General features: G+C 41.5%; 1 protein-coding gene across 2 annotated transcripts in view; it reads left to right on the top strand.

Annotated features, from left to right (window-relative positions):
- LOC115056091 (homeodomain-interacting protein kinase 3-like) overlaps positions 1-19,248 on the top strand; it is a 28,155-nt gene extending 8,907 nt beyond the window's left edge. The window contains exons 5-18 of one of the 2 annotated variants that reach the window (XM_029522349.1): positions 4,316-4,439; positions 6,732-6,851; positions 7,460-7,546; positions 7,794-7,978; positions 8,152-8,317; positions 8,899-9,022; positions 9,146-9,240; positions 9,600-9,751; positions 10,105-10,266; positions 10,953-11,318; positions 11,454-11,615; positions 11,708-11,982; positions 14,230-14,381; positions 15,059-19,248. In XM_029522349.1, coding sequence (XP_029378209.1) covers positions 4,316-4,439; positions 6,732-6,851; positions 7,460-7,546; positions 7,794-7,978; positions 8,152-8,317; positions 8,899-9,022; positions 9,146-9,240; positions 9,600-9,751; positions 10,105-10,266; positions 10,953-11,318; positions 11,454-11,615; positions 11,708-11,982; positions 14,230-14,381; positions 15,059-15,631 — 2,743 coding nt within the window. In that variant the 3' untranslated portion in view covers positions 15,632-19,248. Of the gene's footprint in view, positions 1-4,315; positions 4,440-6,731; positions 6,852-7,459; positions 7,547-7,793; positions 7,979-8,151; positions 8,318-8,898; positions 9,023-9,145; positions 9,241-9,596; positions 9,752-10,104; positions 10,267-10,952; positions 11,319-11,453; positions 11,616-11,707; positions 11,983-14,229; positions 14,382-15,058 lie in introns of both variants that reach the window. The other variant, XM_029522348.1, reaches the window with a different exon arrangement.
- The last annotated feature ends 891 nt before the right edge of the window (positions 19,249-20,139 follow it).

The following is a 20,139-nucleotide window of genomic DNA, read 5'->3' as shown; positions in this document are numbered from 1 at the left end:
CGGTAGTTTGGAAAGCATAGAGAAATCCTATCTAGTATTTTTTTTTTAAATAGTGTTTCCAATAACAATTTGTTAGGATGTGTGTGGCACTGTCTGCTGATCAGTACAAATCCAGATCTAGTGTAGTTCTAGAAATGAAATAGCCTGTAGGCTGTAAATAAGCCACCGTATGGTTTCAGTTACCCTTGACCAAAAGGAAATACAGACCATTGTGCTGCTAGCTCTGTTTGCCTCCAGTTGACGACTCCTGTCAGTGGTTGCACCTTCAGCATGGTGCTGCCTTCATTGGTCTTCTCTGTATGTTTGGGTGCAGCATTGCAGATTTTTAAATACACTTTTTTTTTAAATACATAAATGTTCGATTAAATTCACCACTGGATTTGGCTTGGATTTGTGGTTGCATATGGGTGTACTCATGTGACTCACTAGGATGACTCTGGCTCAGGCGGTAGCATGCCCAGTGACTACAGCATTGTGTATTGACTCCCAGAGCTTCCTGTTAACATGCTTAGTGGCCTTAAATGAATGCTTACTCAAGTTAGTAAGATTTTATACTGCCATACATTGACCTCTTCTGTAAATTCCTATAAATTATTCTACATGTACCAATTAATTCATAAATGATAAAATGTCAAACCATCGGTACCCCTGAATGAAACTTGTCAATAGTCCTAGTTCATTGAAAAGCGAATGTAAACTGGAATTATGCTGCTTTTGCTCAGATGCTCGAAGCTATACAGGTCCAAAAGTTTGGCTGAACTACTTCTAATACACATGGATGTTTTTTTTTCCTCTTTCTCTGTCTCTCTCTCTCTCTCCCCCCACCTTAAATTGAAATACAGTGAGGTGGTAATACAAACTTGACCTCCATTGAGTTTCCAAATGTAACTCTTGTAGATAGATGGCTCTGGCAAAAGCTATTGAATGCTTGTCATGCTCTAATGTGTTGTTGCCATGGTAGCCTGACACAGCAGGACCCAGTGAGGTGAGTGTTCAGTCCTGTGGGGGCTGGTGACGTAAAACCACCTCCCACAATGGAAATGAAGCACGGGGCTATGTGAATAATTCAACAAGGCAGATCAGGTGGAACGAAAGACGGCTATCATCCTAGCTCACTTACAGATTTGGGCAGGTTCTATTAGGCTTTCGTTTCCTAGGTGTGATTTCTTTCTGACAAGAGCACCTAGTTGCATCGCAGCAGTAGGTCTCTGCGCATGTGTCCAACTGTGCCATGTAGATGTGTCTTTAATATGTTCTCTTTGTGAGGAGCAGGGAAGTCACATCCTGTGCAGACCCAGTCTTAGTGGCACTTCAGTTTAAGACTAGGAAAAAAAAAATAATTTTATTGGGTTGGGAATAAAAATGGTGGAAAAATACATAACATTTTTCAAGTAGTTTGTCATAACTCACTTCACTTTAAATGTGGTTTCAGCCTGAGGCCTGATTATGTATAAGTCAAGGTTCTTAATGTCTTTTTGTAATTTGCTTTGGTCTTACTGATTTATTTACATGCCTTACTTGCCTCCATGGACTCTTTTTGTGTAAACAAGTCCTCAACCCATTTTTTCCTGCATCACCGAGGCCTTTAGCAAGAAACTGTGATATGGTCCAATTGTTGGTCATTGAAAGCTTTCCAGGGAACTTTTCATTTTCTGTGGCAGCTTTACAAAGAGAAGACACTAAAAGTAATATTTTTAACATCTTTTTTGATTGTGTGATTTATGGATGGAAACATGAAGGTTTAAAGATGCAGTATGTTAGTGCGTTTATATTCAACAATCAATAACGAGCAAAAGGAGGATTTAAAAAAAAAAAAAAAAAAAAAAGATTCCCTAAAATCAAGACAAGCCCATTGACCCAACCATTCTGCTACGTAGTTAAAAGTTAACTATCAGGATAATGAATACAATTGACCAGACAGATGAAAGTTATTCAAGAGACAACTGAGCCAAGTTGTTAAATGTGAAAGGGCATCATATCTTCGGTGAAATGATCATTACATCAACTTAGAGCATATTAAACTGGGGAAGAACATGACATCATATAAGTCAGCTTGGCCGATGTGATGAGATAAGCCATTTTTTGCCAGTAGAGCGCACCAGTATCGCTTTCTTTTCTGAACATGCATGTGCATTGCTAATGTAACTGCTGCACATATTAAGCCTTAATGTGTGCAGCAGAATTTGATACGTGTTCTGTACAGTCTCCTCATATTTAACATTGCTCACAACATAAACACTCCGTTGTATCAGTGTGTTGACCTTACTGTCTGCTGTGCTTGTTCTTCTTGTAACTGCTGTTCTCTAGTGTTACTAGTTAGTTCTGGAACCAGGTTGACCAAACACCTGTGTGTGCTGGGTGTGTTAGACATGTGTTATGTGATGAGCTGTTACAGCTCTGGAAAGCTGGTGCTGTTGCTGCTGCTTTTATGACTCTGGCAGTTAAGCTGGGTGCAGCAACACACACACATACACACAAATACCCTTTCCCACAACTATACAAGTTTATTTTTGTCATAGGCCTGTAATGGATAGCTATGTCTGAAGCTTGTGTTTGTGGACAGTGTTTTTATAATTTATTTATTTTACTTTTTTATTAGTTTAGCTCATCTGATCATCACCTACAGTTGATATTCATCTCTTGCAAGTTGGTAGTCAAAACATTTATGTTAAGTACTGTGTAGGCTTTTTAGCAGCATACTATTACCATACTGTCCACAGGATATTGCTGGGCCAAGTGAAGATGCTCATTTCTTTCACTACTCTTGTACCTCATACATAAAGCTAAAGCAACAGCCATTAGCACATCGGTTGTAGGTTTTTGTAATTTTCAACGGTTGCCCAATTTGGCCTTAGTTAATATGAAATTTGTGCAGTGAAAGTTAACCAAAGTGGCGTAACAAAAGCAAAGTAAGGTTGAGTAATTTTCAATTCCTGTTTATTAAGTATTAAGCCTATTTATTTTAATTGCTGTGTTTCTCTATTTTTCTCCTTAAAATGTTGTGTGAAGTATCGTAACTAAGATTGCTGAAGATTTCTGATGCTGTGAGAAGAGCTTGTTGCATAGTTAAATGTGTTTCTCTTGTTGATTGCAATGCTTAAAATGAGGGAAACCACAACCATTGTCCTCGCTTTGAAGGATTGTTCTTTAAATGTTTGAGACAAGTCTCTCCCAAGGCTTTTTTATTTTTTTTTCAATATTGCATAACCTGACTTCTTCCTCTTGAAGGAGCAATAGGAAATAGCAAAGTGTAATTTCCCCCCTTTAGAGCAACAAGAACAGACAGCACTGAAAGAGGGGTGGGCTCTTTTACATTTGTTTGTCTACAAACATGGTTGCATAGCTGCACATATAGATATATACACTGTTATTCACACTCATACACACAAAGAACCATGAGTAATGGCCCCATTTAAAATACTGTGAAATTATGGTCTTGTGTCTGGTTGTTGCTTGGCAACAGTCATTTCCCTTGTGGTCATCATAGCAGTGGTTACTATTTGCAGCACTGTTGCACCGATTCCGTGTCCAGTGTTAACAGTCCATTGTTTTATACACTACCTCACACTACTGCTGCAAGATTACAACCCATTTCAGTTGCATAAGTGGCAAAATCCCATTTTTGGAATAGATTTAGTTCTTTGTTGCTGGAACATTGCATGCACGTCATGTGTGTAATGCTCAATGTAACATCCAGGAATATTCTCTTGTTGAAACCATAATTTCCTTTAATGGAAACACATGAACTGCACTGTGGAGCCATTAAAGTTTTATTTAGGTTTTTTTATTTAAGTATCTTTAAAAATTAAACATAATTTGAGAGGTGAAAAGAGTTGCAATATATAAAACTTGCAATGTCTGTATGTGTTGCGTTGCTTTGCACTAAAAATATTACCCAACACTTCTCAGTGTAAGTTGAGTCAAAAACTACATCGGGTGTAATTTAGTTACCTTCCGGTTTCAACATGGGGCGAAACACTACAAAATTCAGGTGTCAAGTTAGTCAATGGTAAATAGCTAGCTTATCATCCTTCTGCATCAGGACTTTTCAGCTAGCACTGCCCTTAAAGGTATTATCTTTGTGCAGGGAATAATATTTGGGGTATTGTATTTATTTTAAACTAAATCACTCTCGTTATTTACCTTTTGAGCTCATTCCGTTCCACACAAACTATGTGCTAGAGCTCAGCACTGTCTCTCTCACTGAAATTACAGACATGTTCTGCTTCAGGCTCTGGCCGCGTGACTGGTTTCTGATTATACATGGGGACCAACACGAAACGTAACCTTTGCTGCCTCTCTTTTCTCTCCGTAGGGCTCCAGAGATTATTTTGGGCCTGCCATTTTGTGAGGCCATAGACATGTGGTCACTGGGCTGCGTGATAGCTGAGCTCTTCTTGGGTTGGCCTCTGTACCCTGGAGCACTGGAGTATGACCAGGTAACGTTTCCCTCACATTTACACATGCACAAGAAACACAGCAGATTGACTCACTCAGTCACACCACCTCTACTCATTCTGCCACTCACTTGACATGACATGTTCCCCAGATGAGAATAATTAGTGCTCGCTGTGCTGTACTTTCCCAGTAGCCAAAACTCAACAGTACCTTCAGTATACAGTTAGGTATACCATCTCTCATTTGCTGTATGACTGAGGTCCAACAAATCTAGCATGAAATCCACCTAATGCTAATCTGCCTTGAGTGAATCAGGAAATTGTTCTTGGCAATGTGTGATTATCTTCCCACAGGGTTGTGCAGCCTACTGCACTGCTGAGACTCTAAAAGGAGTCCCCCGACGAGGGAAAGGGAGAGGGAGCATGGGAAAAGGCCCACATCACATTCACAGACCAGTACAGGCCTACCCTGTCTTTGGCTGTAGCTACCTCTGTTTAGTCCATAGTTTGAAATTTAGAAAAAGTGAAATCCTGGTGTTGTGGCATGTCTGTAAGTGTCAGCGACATTTATTATGTTGGAAGAAAATGACATTGACCTTTTATGGATACATACAAAGTTTTCCATAACTCTAACATGTTGAATTTTCTTTGCCAAACTAAATGTTTGACATTGGCTCAATTTCCATAGTACATGCCAGTACCAAACATTCCACTTCATTAACATTTTAAAGAACCGATGGTCTGTTCAGCAGGATCCAGCTTAATGCCTACGCATGCATCTGTTTCCTTCTTTCTTTTTTTTCTGCGACGTGTCAGTTGCACATTGAGCAGCCGCTAGCAGTTTGAACAATCATCTGTCAGAGATTGTGGCTGATAGAGCTTCGCTGAGCAGTGGGAGCTCTGTTGTATCACAAGGCAATGCCAGGACGCACACTCGCGTGTGCACATTGAGCCCCCAAAAGCATGCAGTGCTGTGCCAAGGCTCACTGCAGTTCTACTCTACACAGCAAAATGTATTTATAAACATAAGCCTGATGGTAGACATGTGCACACACGCACACACGCACTGTGGTGAGCCATCAGTGCACCATCAGCAGGTTCTCAGTCCAGTGCCCTCTGGCCTGTCAGTGTGTTTGTTCTGGGCCATAGACGTGTACACATGCTCATGTGCACACACACATACATGCTGCAAAACCTTGCTGCAGGGTTTACATTTGTCATGTGGATTCTTTTTACCCCATTTTGAGGGGAAATCAAGGCAGGTCAGACCAGAAACTCGAGTGAATTCTAGAGAAACGGTGCTGGGATCTAAAATAAAAAGTCATTGACAAGAACAGATCAAACACAAATCAATCAAACTGAGCCATAGAGATATCATAAACTGCATTGGTGTTAGGTGAAAGGGTTTTTGCTTTTGGGGCATGACTATCTTTGCTCTTATAGATTTCTTGATTGCAAAAACCCACTAGGGTTTCCAAGGTGCTGTGAAATCACACTGTTTAGCTATAAAGGAACCTTCTACTTGAAGCCATTCTGTAATTTAATATGTTGTTTGTTTTTTCTTTGTCATAATTATCCTTCCTGTAAAGAGCACTGTAAAGAGCACTTGTTTGATCCACGATGCAGACTGTAGTCATAAAGTTCATTCAGACTGAAATATTTCAATGTGTATTTAGTTCAACTAAGACAATTGACGACACAAGGCTTTGGTTAAAAAATAGGTTTACTTATAAATGTTGTGCTGCTTCATTTCTTTTCCAAGAAAATGCTGACCTCTGACTCCCCTTTGTGTGTGATTGACTTGTTTACTCCATTTGCCTTTGGGCCTGTGCAGGGCTTGAACTATGTCAGTTTGGCAGAGCAATAAAGGTTGAAGGGCAGGAATTGAACATGCTGTATTAGATAACGGAACACTTAGAGCAGGTGGACACAGTCCAGATCTCAGACTATAACAGATTTATGTGCTGTAGACAGTGCAATGCATTGTGTTGTTCCCTTTAAGCCACTGGTGTTAAGCAATTCACATCAACCATCCAGCTGTATGCCAATGTACCTTAAACGCTGATAAGCTGCGTTAGCACATGACCACTGAGCTCCAGCTGAACTGAACCCTGTGTTTTCAGTAATTGCATAAAATGGATGAAATTACGTTCAAGTCAATTAACTTTTTTCAGGTAAGTTGGCCTGCCTCTCTATCTCTCCTTTTCATTCTGTCATTTCTTCCCACACCTTCTCATGTCTTCTATTCCTTTCTCCCCTAAAACCTGAAACTATTTATTTATTGACATTTTCTCCTTCCCACTCTTCCTCTCTCTCCTGTCATGCTCTCCTCAGATTCGGTACATCTCTCAGACTCAGGGCCTGCCTGCAGAGCAGCTGCTCAACAAGGGGACCAAGACCTCCCGTTTCTTCTCCAAAGAGTCGGACTCTCCCTATGCCTCCTGGAGACTAAAAGTACCTGCATGCAAATCACACAAACATGCACATAAAACAGACATGCTGTAGACCTGCACACCCAATGCACACATCCTTTGGTGAACCACACTTTATCGTCACTGACGCTGGTGGTTAGGACACGCACACAGACTGAGGAGTATGAGGCTTAAAGTAAAGAAGCACCGGCTGTTCATGGCAGGGACCGGCAGTGAGGAAAAGCATATGAAGCAGCAACAGTGCTTTCCCAATAGGAAACAGCTGCATTAAGCCTTTCAAAACAGGACAAAGCCTGCACACCCTGAAGAAAGCTCAAGGAAATGGGAAACTGTGTTTAGACTACCTGCCAATCTGACTCCAAATAAATTTTAACGAATGTGAGACTAATATTTATCTGTACGTGATATTCCCCACAAAAACCCAACTGCCTTTTTGACCATGCTGCTTAGTGTGGAACTTACGTAGCTTCTTCTCACTGCTTGTATTTATATCATCTAATATTATGACCTTTACTTCCTCTGTTCAACACACTGGCATACTGTGTTGAAACAAAACTTGACCTCTTGGCCTATACTGCATATTGCACATATTGAGATTCTTACCTTTCCATACTTTTGTTCTTCCTGCAGACGACAGAGGAGCATGAGAAGGAGACAGGACTTAAATCCAAAGAGGCCAGAAAGTACATCTTCAGCTGTCTGGATGACATAGCACATGTGAGTCCAGCTACTGCAGCTAGTGTTCAGGACTACACATGGAGTTCAAATTTCTATAATTTGATTCCAGTTTTATGTGGTAATGAAGAATGCTGGCCTCGTAATCACATCTCACAGAGATGTATTAAAGCCTGCAAAACACAGATTAGCAGCAGTTAACATGTTCCTCTGTTTGTTAATTAACTGCAACATGAACTGTCACTCTCTGTACTCATTTGCTTCCGCTTTGCATGCTCCTGTCCATTAGGTGAACCTGGTGCTGTGTCCTGATAACAGTGACATGCAAGCAGAGAAGGCAGACAGGAGGGAGTTTGTGTCTCTGCTGAAGAGCATGCTGCTGATTGATGCTGAGGAAAGAACCGTTCCTTCCAATGTCCTCAATCATCCCTTCCTCACTATGACTCATCTGCTGGACTACCCGCATAGTAACCAGTAAGGCCGACTTGAAACAGAATGTATTGGGTTGCAGATTCTTGTTTGTCTTGTAACTGCTTTATTTCTCCTTGGTGTAGTAACAATCAATATACAAACACAAAATGGTTGAGTATAGTCTGAGTCGTGCCATTTTTCCACCCTTAATAAACAACTCCTCTGCTTTCCTCCAGTGTTCAGTCATCTTTCCGAATCATGGACATGTGCCACAGCCGCCCCATCAGTGCAGTTTTTGATGCTCTCAACCAGAACACCATTCATTTCTCAAGACCTCCTGTAGCCCCCCCTGCCTCCTCTGGCCTTCCTCTTGGTTACAGCAACATACCGGTCCACACTCAGGTCAGATACTGGAGCTGAGTTTGTTCCTCCCCCCCTTCTGTTTTCCTGCTCCTGGGCATGTTGTACTTCCCTGTCAGTCAGTGTACCAGTAATCTTTTTTTATCAGAGGTACACAGACATCACAGTCAGTTCTCTTTCAACTACTAGCAATGTTATTGAGCCTATAAAGTTATAAAGTGTCATTCAACTGCATTATTTTGGTTCCAAATTATTCTACTACACATAAGCTCTTGGTGGGGACCAGTGTTTTTTTTTAAGGACAGAGAATGTAAATATATACTTAGAAATATATCTAATCCTTGTTTACATAATGTTTCAGTGAAAGCTTATCTATGCTGTTGACCTCATGTTGCCCTCTTCTGGACAGAAGGTGCTATAACAGAATGGTGTTGGTGTTTGTTACTGCCAGTCAAGTCTAATTTTGTTGCCATGTCTCTCCCTTTTGTCTCCATTTCCTGGCAACTGCTATTACATTTCATCTTTGGCCTTTATAATCTCTTTTCTGGCTGCGTGTCATCTCTGTTTATATCCTTCTGCTGTCTTCTTGTCACCTCCCCCCTGCCCTTGCTATTTCAATGCAGACTCTAACCCAGTCAGCTCCCTCCGTCTTGCATCCAGGAATAGCTCTAACAACTGGAAATGGGCAGTTTGGGTGCAGTGACTCGTTCCCACCTGCCCTTCTTCTGTGTCCTCCCACATTACAAGGTATTCACACCGAGATTTCATATTTGGATTGCACTACTCGGCCTAACTTAAACTTATACATAGCCCTTTTTGTGTGTGTGTGTGTTTTATTTATAAATTTTTTTTATTTTATTTTTTTTAAAGGTAACCTTAATCAACCAGCAGGATATTCTGTTCCCATGGTAACCCAGGCCCCTCCCATACAGCCCTTACCCGTGAGGCCTGGAGTGATAGCTCAGGTAAGAGACAGATTCAGACATGGCTTGTGTAGATTTGTGCAGTCACTCTTGCATGCATTGATTTTCAACTGATTTTGTGTTAGCATGTAAGTGCTAACAGTACCAATAAGTAGAAATGTTTTGAGATACCCTGACAGAGGCATATTAAAGTCAGCATTTAGAACAATACGGCCTTTGCAGTGTTTTGTCTACACTACAGTCCAAATTTATGACCCTGTGGCCACTTTGGCATCAGAAAATGTTTTGGGGATTTAAAATCTTCCTCAGGGACACAGGCAGAGATCTAACAGAGCTGATAGAGATCAGACTGATACGGCTCGCATGCCATCCCTTATTTTCCTTCTCTGCGCCTGCAGCAGGCCTGGTCTAGCAGGGGGCAGCAGGTCCTTGTCCCAGCAGCATGGCAGCCAATGACTCCAGTGGGTCCTCCTCCTTCCCACCCCCCTCCACCACCCCCTACCTCCCTTACCAACGACGCCACTGCTGGTCCACAAAGGATTGGCGACTGGGGGTGAGTCACCACACTCTGAGTCATGTAAACTTTAACATTGGAAAAATCCCTATTTCAAGACTTCCACCAGTCAAATGTTTTTGTTTGTTTTGCCAGTATGCATACACAACTTCTTCCATCTAATCCAAACAAAAATGGTAAACACAGGTCCAGATTTCTAACAGGATCCATTTTCACATGTGCAGTTTTACATTACTTATTAATGTATAATAAGTGTTATATGTGCTATTAGAATACATGCTATGAATAGTAAATCTGATCAGATTGTGGATTGTGTTTTGTTCATATCACATATTTTTACTCAAAATATGATGCTACATCATAGTTTTTATTTTTTTATGTCTTTCTAACAGGAAAGTGTGTCCTCACAACAGCCACTATAGTTCGGTGATTCAGCAGCCTCTCTTGACTAATCAGATGCCAGCACTCTCTGCCCATCAGCCAATCAACATTGGCATAGCTCATGTTGTGTGGCCCCAGCCAGCCAATAAAAGGAACCGACACAGTCACAACAGGTGAGAGCCTGCAATGTAGATTAAAATTTAGGCTATGTTCACACTGCAAGCCTTAGTGCTCAAATCAGATTTCTTGTAATTGAGATTTTTTAATTTTTTTTTTTTTTTATTGCTGCTGTTCACATTATATTTTAAAATTCGGACTCCAATGTAAACTGCTCATGGCCCTGATATGACCCACATGTGCAGAAGAACATTAAGATCTCACATGCACCACTCTGTGTATGGAAATAAACAAGGAAAGATCTGGAATAACAGACATGGGGACCACAGATGTTAGCGTTTACAGTTCAATTAGGTATAATAAATAAATGTACTTACTAATTTCTTTTAATAAAGTCTAATATTTCACTGTCCCTCCATTGACTATTTGTGATCACCGTCTGCAATGTTTGTTTTTGTTTGACGGCTCTCTTCTCACTCACTCTTCCCACACAATTATGATGATTGTCAATCTAGAGTGAGGTAAAAGTGGCATTGAATTCCGATAGAATGGTTGCGTGGCTGTTCAGACTGAGGAGGGATTTATGCCGTACACACTGTCATTAGCCATTTGGATTTTGGAGGGAAGAATTTGATTGGGGCCAGATTGGCCTGCTATGTGAACTTGGCCTTGGTGATATTTTTAAGATGAATCTGCTCTGCCGTTTTATTCTAAGTTAATATATCAACTGTTCTGTCAAAAGGAACCTGTCCCACTCCAGCAACATCCATGTATCAGCATGTCGGACCCCAAAGATGGCCAATGTTGTTGGACAGGCAGTGTCTGGGAGGGAGCAGCCTCAGAGAGTGGTGTCTCTGGAGGAAACCAGGCTACTGGAAGTTCAAAACACAGATGAGGAGGAAGATGACGCAGAAGAAGAGGTGAGCTGCTTTAGAGAGGTGGCGCCCAGTGGTAACAGACAGCTGGAACTGTCCGGTCAACAACAACGAGATGTGGCAGTCCTTATGGGTGACACACCAAGCCCGGCTCCCAGTGTGATTAGCATCCGTAGTGAACCGACTGATGGAGAGGATGAGGATGAAGACCCTCAGAGGTGCCGTCTGAGAGAGTAAGTAACATCAACCACAATGTATCCTGATTTACTGACAGAGTACTTAACATTTTCACTTGCAGAATGAGTGTTTTTAACAAGCAGTGCAAACTTCTGAGCCTTGAAGGCTAAGCTGCATTTTTCCGTCCATAGGTGTAAAGAAGAATGCATGTGTGAGGCCTGCCGAAACACCAGTGTGTCCATGGAGAGAGTGTGCTCCCTAAGCAGTCCTGACAGCAGCCTTAGCACCAACTCCCTGGCGTCCAACTCTCTTCAGTCCAGCCCCTCTGTCTCCCCATGCAAGAGACCCAACAGGTAGTCACTAGTCGAAGTGTGTTCCGATGTCCACATTTCAATGAACATCATGTTATTTCATGTTAATGGGCTTTTCTTCTTTCTGCTATCAGCATGTCTGAGGATGACAGCCACGAGAGTGGCTGTGACACAGTGGAAGGTTCCCCCACGTCCAACACATCAGGCTCGCCGCGTGGCAACAGCCATTACCGTTACCTTGACAACAGTAACCACAACAACTGTCCACCTTTGGCTTCAATGGTTGCACCGTTGCCTTCCCCTGCAGTACAAGGCCGGAGTCCCCGTGGCGTCAGAACAATGGTTGTTCCACCAATGAGAGTGCAGAACAACAACTCTCAGGGGACACAGGAGCGAGTCCAGAGAACAGGTCAGTGGAAGTTTTCCCAATAGACATTTTTGCAAGTGTGGGTTCCCCAACCCCACCCCACCCTTTAATACCCTTAACAAGTCATTGATTAGCATTTATATTTTTAGATTTATATAGCACACAAGAACCGAAAGGTGTTTTAAGAGGTTCTGAACAAAGACCGTTTGTCTTTGTCTACATATCTGGAAAAGGCTTGGAAGTGACTGCTGGTAACATTGTCCTAATTGGCCAAGTTGCTGTACTATGTAACTATGAAGTCAGAGTAAGAGAAAAGCGAACGGATAAAAGGATGAAACCTGCTGACATCATGCAGAATACAAGTAACCTATGGCCTGGTCCAGCCAAGAACCAGACTGTCACTTAGCCACTTAGTCTGTCTCTGTACTGGACATCTCTGTGTTCAGGGTGCAGAATGATCCCAGGGAATAAGGAATGACAAAATGTATTAAAATAGCTTACTTCAACTTAAGCAAAGTGTTGTATTGAATTCTAACCAGTTTGTTTTTTTTTTCCCTGGATCGCAGACCAAGATAATTTGATGCTTTGATGATGAAACCACTGTTTTTACACTAACGTCCAGAGAATTTTACTGTTATGAATGTGCCAACTTTTGCCACCTTTCATGTGGTCAGTGACCTGTTCTTTGGCGGTGTCTGCTTTGCAGGTCAAATGGAGGCAGTAGGGCCTTATCGCCCTCTAGTGGGTCATAGAGGCTTTAACAGGTGATCAAGAGACAAGTCCTAATACCTGAGAGATGCATCCATAACAGGCAATGTTAACATTTCCTGTGGTCCCTCCATCAAAACAGCAGCTTTCTTCAAGGAAATGTTTGACCTTAAAGTTGGTATTTCTAATTTGGATGCTGTGCAAAATGTATTAATGTAGCTATTTTGGCTTTGGTAGCTTCTGAGCATTCATTAAAGTAATTCAATGCTTTTCTTGTTAATCCCTTTACTCCAACCCTTGAAAGTAGTTTTATAATGGCTGCAAAAGTACAGAGTATCCTCCCTTATTTGACAAAACCCAAGTTTCCTTGCAAAAATCAACCACATATTTTCAAAAATTAAGATGAGGGTTAATCTCAACTGGGGTAAAGTGAATGTATTTTCCAAACATCAGTCTGATGGTTCCCACTAATGGGTGGAAAGCAGGATGCATTTCAGTTGGTATTGGGTCAGATCCCTTTTGCTCTGCTTGGTCTTGTAATGCAAAAAAAAAAAAGTTTCCCCAAGGTGCTGATCTGAGATCAGTTTCACTCATCTGAATGGTTTAGTGAATTAAAAACTGAAGCAGATCAGTCCAAGGATTATTTTGGCTCCTCAGGTGCCTTATGAGTGCCAACAGTCTTTCTTTCTCTTTCCCAAGCTCTGTGGGTCTTATTGTCTATTTTATTGTGCAGTGTTTCTCAACTATTAAAATATGGATGACATGTTTGATCCTGTAACAGCAGCAGATATTACAGTTACACTGTGACCATAACATGTTAAATTGTCCTTCCTCTGCTCCACTGAGCAGGTGATTTTCCGGTGTTCCGGTACACCTAAAATTAGGTTTTGGTTTAGACAACATCATATCTTAGTGCAGATGCTTTGTTGCATTGTTAACTTGGTCTTCATACGTATATATTATTGTGCCCTGAGGAATGTCTGTCTGTCTGTTGAAGCCTACTCCAGAACTCCAGTCACATCCCAGTCTGCTTTGAAACCTTCGCAGCCTTTATCTGCTTTGCACGTGAAAGGTCAACCTGTGTCTTTCTTTCCCTGCTAGTTAGTTCAGTTGGACGACTGCAACTGAAGTCATGGTGGTTCCTCCATTTCATAATTACTGAGGCCACTATGCTACTGGAAACACTTAAACCGTTGCTCTGATCTATTTCAGAAGCCTACAGAGTTTCTTGGATGACATGGTTTGTGGCACTTTATGGAGTACAGTTTATGTGGCAGCTAAAGAAACTGGATACTTTTCAGTTTTTTTATTTTTAGCAAATGACAGGTTATGTATTTTCTAAAAAATAAATTTTTATCCATCCATCTGATCCTAAATGTGCATCAGAAAGTGTAGATTTGGTAAACGTTTCTGTATATTGTAAATCACTGTCTGTTCCTTTGTTTTCTCTGGCATGCATGCCTGTTTGTTGTTTGAACTCTTGATCATTGTTGCTCTGCATCACTGTCTTAAAATCTTGTGGGTCATCCGGACTAAAGCCTAACCGCCACTTCTGCAGTACTCACTCCTGTCGTCTCTCAGTCTCAGAGTCCTGGTCCCGGTCCAAAGGGCGCAGCAGTCTCATAGGACAACAGAGCACTCCCTCATCCATCCCCCTCCTCCCATCCGCCCCCCTCTTGTCCCGACAGCAGAAGGCAACGGGACAGCACCAGCCCCCTCTGGCCTTTGGACAGGTCAGTGTGGTTCTTTCCATATTTAAATTATAATAATATAATATCTATTGGGGAATATTAACTTGGAAGAGAGCACCAGGACTCCTAATTTGAAAATCGCTTAAGAATGATTATTTCATTGAACTTGGACAACAGCTTGAAAAATGAGGTGTAGGCACTCCAGTAAGGGAGTTTACACACCAAGCACCACCTGGTTGGAGCTGTCGGAAGCAGACAAATGTGAGCACCATCAAGATACTTTGACATGTTGTTGGTCAAGCAGTTTATGAACACTTACTTCAAGAGATAAAACATGTTGCTGTTGGTTACATAAAAGTAATTGAGTGTAGGAAGCTAGCCAGATGATCATTTTGAAAACAGCTCACTCACTCGGAGATAGCCAGCAATTTCTTGGTCTCCTGTCAGTCACTGAAACTTTTCCTGCCTGTTGAAAGGCAGCAGCCAGATTTTGAAGTGTCAGAAAGTCAGTTTTATGACCTTTACAGAGCTAGGATAGCTGTTTCCTGCTGACTTCAGTCTGTTTAGATAAGTTTACCAGCTCCGCCAGCTTCATACTAAACAAACATGAAGGTTAATCCTCTAATGTAACTCCAAGCAAGGAGGTGTGTTTCTGTTCTGTTGAGAATCTGTGTCGTTAACGGATTGTGTGTTTGTGTTTTGCTTCCCCTCTCTCTCAGGTGCAGCCGTACGGTTCAAACCACAGCAACAAAGAATGGAACGGCAACTATGGGCCACTGCGACCGCACGCCTACATTCCCCCTACTGTCCACACACACACCTTCACACACCTGCCGCACAGCAGCCCCACACACACTTCGGCCGGCCCGCACACACACAACCAGGGCCTGCCCACACACACCCTACTGTCATATCCTCCCAGCGGCCCCCTCACCACCGCCCACCACCCCCATCCCATATTGTCCTCTCGCCCTCCTCCCCCTCTCCTCCAGCACAGCTACAGTCTCTCCCACCCTCAAGGAGGCACTATACTTCACCAGGTCACCCTGGGCATCGGCACCCACCCCCACCACGCTGGACATCCCGCTCCCCACCCACACAGGCTCCTCCCTTCCCCGACCATCCACCCGCACCACCAGCCCGGCTACGCCCACCACCCCCACCAGTTCAAACCTCCCTTCCCCCCTCCCCCACCCCCTCCTCACCCCTACATGGCCTCTCCAGCTGCCTATACAGGCTTCCCTCTGAGCCCCACCAAGCTCAGCCATCACCCCCAGTTCTCTTATATCTGAGGAGCAGGTTGGCGCTGCAGCAGCACCTTCTGCTGAGGAGGGGCAACGGAAAATGGACTGGTGCTGCCACCTGGGCAGGTAGAGCCAGCACCAGAGCACAACATGGACACTTGTGACGATGAAGATAAGGAAGAGAAAAATAAAGGTTATCCAGAGGAGGATGGATATGAGTTTATCGTGGGGGACTGAGAAAGAAACATTTAAGTAACAATACTGAAGATAATGTTTTATTGTGTTTTGAGGACACAGAAAATTCACGGCCTCTGAAACCTGGAGGTTCACAGCAAAAGTCAGGAGCAACGTGGGATCTGAAAGACTTCCTGTTAAATCATGTCAGCCAAGGGAGGAAGCAACGATTTGAATCGACCCGCAAAGCTTTATAAGAGAGCATTACAAACGTGATTTAATCCACAAACAATGATGATAAGGAAATTTTAATTAAGAGTGTGTCTTTTGCACATTACCTCCTGTCATTTGTTGTTGTGTAGTGTTCAGACAAAATGATCTAATTACAGGCTGAAAACCATTTGTTGTCGTTGCTGTCAGATCACTCAGCCTACCCTCCCTTTATCTTTGTTGCCTTGTAGCATGTGCTAGCCGGTCAGATCTGTTTGCTAAGCCATCCCAGTCTGTATTAACCAGGATCAAATGCTCCTGTCTTTGTTTCAGGCAGACTTTGCTGCTGCCCTCTCCTAGTGCCTTAAAACCAGAGTCTATGATGTTACTTCAGGAGCTTATAGATTGTAAATTTAACTGGGCCTTTAGCACTTAACCTTCAGACTCTGATTACAGTGGACTTATGGGATAAATATGAGGGTAATGCTTGTGGGAATGTTTAAATATTGGCAAATGTTGGACTTCAGTTTGCTTTCTAACTCAGAGTATGGATTTACTTTAGCTAGAGGCTGCACATCTAGGGCTTTGACTGAATGAGCTTTTTATGTACATTAAGAGTGATTTGGTATTTTGATAATCGATTTCTATTCACTATAGTACTTAATTCATAACAGTATTGTCACTGTTTACTGTAACTGCAATACAATCTAGATAGCCTCTGGGTTGCTTAGTTTTTATTATTTAGCATTTAGGTTAGACTTGCAGTAATGCATTTTATATTTTAGATTTTTGGGAGTGGCATAGACTAAGAAATTAAGATCTTTTGTGTTTTTATTTTTAAATGCTTGTCAGTGTTTGAAATAATCAGCTTACAGTATAATTGCTGGGCTATTGAGTGTTAGAGGTGTATCAGTAATTGTTTTAAATATTTGTGTGAGATGAAACTTTTGTCCATGTATTGAAGCCTGTTGTCAGTTTTGATACATTCCTTCAGGGTGGATGCATAGCCTTGATTTGTTTTTGTTGTTTTTTTTTGTTTGTTTTGATTTCAAGTGTGTATTAGAGCTGCGTCTTTTTTGTCATAGCAACCGGTATTTTACACCAGTCAGCACCAAAGACTGTTCATTAATCATTTCTGAAGCATGGTTGCTACTATTTCTCCTTTCACCTCCAGCATACTGTTGCAGTTATCTATGTTGGAATATATTGTGAGATCTCTATTTTAAAGATGAGGTTGAGGTTTTATTTTTCTGAGCTATGTTTGGCAAATTGTATTTGGAATGTATAGATAATAAGCTGCTATGTACTGATTATCTGCCACTTCGTAGCTGTGAATTTAGAGGATTAATCTCATTCTAGCCTGCAGTCTCTTTTGTATTATAGCTCTGACTAGATACATTAGAAGTGGGTTTTATTTTTGATCATAGAGTGTATTGAATGCTACTCCTATATGCTAGTGCCTCTGTATATTGGCTTTGTTGTTTTGAAGTGATTGTAAACTGCTGTAATGGAAGTTGAGTTTTCCTTTTTTTTTTTTTTTTAATTCTGTTGCTTTTTGGTGTGAGTGTGTATTTTTGTCTGTGTGTATTTAGCATCAGTATTTCAAATGTAGGCTGGGTTCACTCTTGGATTCTGTAACCGGTGTGTTTTTGATGTATTTCCTAGTTTCACGTCTGGTGACATTTCCGTTATTGGACTTTATTCTGCAACTCTTCGTACTGTACAACTAGTGCCTTTCTTCAAACAAGTGGCTGGCAGATGACGTCTTGCATTGATATCAAAGCAGTCTGAAATTTGTTGTCTTATTCCTTTTGAGGGGATCAGCTCCAATTTTCATATTATAAAACCCCAAAGTTATTTGTTTGACAAAGAAGAGATCTGAAAACAATCTTTTTTTTTTTTATTATTATTATTATTATTATTAACTGAATCCTAAGAAAGTACAAGTCAGGGAATGTTTTATTGTGCTCACCCAGAACACCGTGCAGTACACAAACATATAGGGCCTAAATATACACAAATGCAGAGCTTTATTCTCACACCGTGAATGTATTTGTGGAATTCAAAGACATCTGGGCTTTTTTTTTTGGGGGGGGGGTTTGCATTTCTGATGGCCACACAGCATTTTCTCTCCTTTGTGATGTGGATGCTGACAGTTCCTGTATGCAGTTATTACCATTGTTAGATATCACCATGTGTTTCAGTCAGGGGTTCTTTCAAAATGCTTTATTTGTCAGTCATATTCAAGGTTTAGGTCCAAAGTTGTCCCATCCTCATCCACTCATTGTACTACATTGTTATGGTTTTGCTTGTCTTTTTGTCTGAATATGCTACTGTGTTGACCCTTTAACGAACGAGAGGATGCACACTGCTCATCTTGAAGTGCACTCTGGTTGTCATAAATAATAGATGTGTGTCGTGGCACGATAATCTGTTCTTGACCTCAAGGCAATGGTTTAATTTTTAAACTCCAGTGTGCAGCCTCTCGTCAGTTCCCCCCGTTCTCTATTCTTTCTGTCAGCTCAGCACCTGTGACGAGATGGACAAAATGTACCACACCGTAATCCCCTCCCACATTGGGGTTGATTGCTTCGGGTGGATAATCCCACCTCCCTACAGCTTTACAATGGTGGTTGCATCATCACGTCACAGAGTCCCAGATCCAAAGCTCATCAAACACATGGAGCGACACAGTGACAAACCAGGCCAAAACCTGAGGGGCCGTTAATCCAAACCCGTCCCTCGTTAACAGCTGTTTGTTGGGCGCCGTCACCTCAAAACGACAAACGCACCAAACATGGATCCTCTCAATTGGGTCCTGGGCTGATAACTAATTTATATGAAATTTGACTCCTAAAATATTTTGTCTCACAACTATCTAATTATGTTGGCATTTATTGTGTTTAGATACATATTATAGACATGATGGCTAAATTGAAACTGTTACTGTTCTAAATATATGTAGATTTGTGTGGCTTTATGATTTTATTTTTTCTTTTCTTAAATGCTACACTAGTTTGACATGTAGCAACTGCACTGTGCAATATAAAACAATACGAGGACTGGGAAAATGATTTGTTTGGTTGTAATGTGTCTTACCAGTTTGCGGTCATTTTTTCTCCCCCCTCTCGTTCTCAGTGAGTTTCAATGTGACCAAGCCTTATGTACTTTGTCACAAAAAGCGGGTCCTTCTTGGTGACTCTTATTGGTGAGTGTCAAATTATGAGTTGATGGTGTACTATGTCAAGATTCACTTTGAATTAAAAAAAACTTTTGCTTCATTCAGTGCTTGTTGCCTTCCTTCATACATCTGAGGACAAATGAGACGGTTTTAATCATCAGTTTGACAATATAGGAATATTAGCTTCTCTTACATTCTAAACCAAAATGAGTCAGTCAATATCAACCAGGAAAAAAAAAAAACACGACCAAAAACTTCCTCTCTGCAGCATTCGATAAGCACATTTGATGCATTCAGGGAAATGCTGATAAGTTGGTGAAACTTAGTTGAAACAGCCATTTTTTACTGCAGACTCTTTGACTGGGGCCATCATCAGGGTTGGTGTGGTTGAAAAGTCAATATTTCCAAGCAATTTGCCTCTACTTTGGAAAACCAGTAAAGGTATGAATGCAAAAACAAGGATTTAGGAGTGATAGGAGAAAATCTGACGGCTCTTTAAAGCAACACTATTTACAACACATGGACAAAATATACTTTTCCTGCAGACAACTCAAACAAATGAGCTAAATGTTTAAATAAGATAACACAAAAGAAATGTTCAAGCACAAATGAGCCATGAAAAACCGAGCAAGGGCCTGAATAATGCGAAGATATAAGTGGGCTATATACATCTTTGACTTTTTAATATAGTTGTAAAGTGGAGAATATTAATATTTTAAGGGCTGTAAATGGGAAAATAACATTTATAATGATAAAATAAGATTGTGTGCATGATGGCGACTCTAGTTTAGTTTACTAGTCTCTGGGGGGGGGGGGGGGGGTCCCGTTACCAGTCTAGTCCGGCATAGGCGCCGTATCTTGCATTAGCCCAGTCCATTACTCGCACCCAATTAAGCAATTAACCTAGACATGTTCAGCTGCCCAGACCGGGAATCGAACCCGCGACTTTCTTATTGCGGGGTCTACACCACCATGCTGCTCAAGTTCAAAT

This window comes from Echeneis naucrates, chromosome 16, assembly GCF_900963305.1.
Source record: "Echeneis naucrates chromosome 16, fEcheNa1.1, whole genome shotgun sequence".
Taxonomy (NCBI): domain Eukaryota; kingdom Metazoa; phylum Chordata; class Actinopteri; order Carangiformes; family Echeneidae; genus Echeneis; species Echeneis naucrates.
This window is presented reverse-complemented; position numbering and strand designations above follow the sequence as displayed.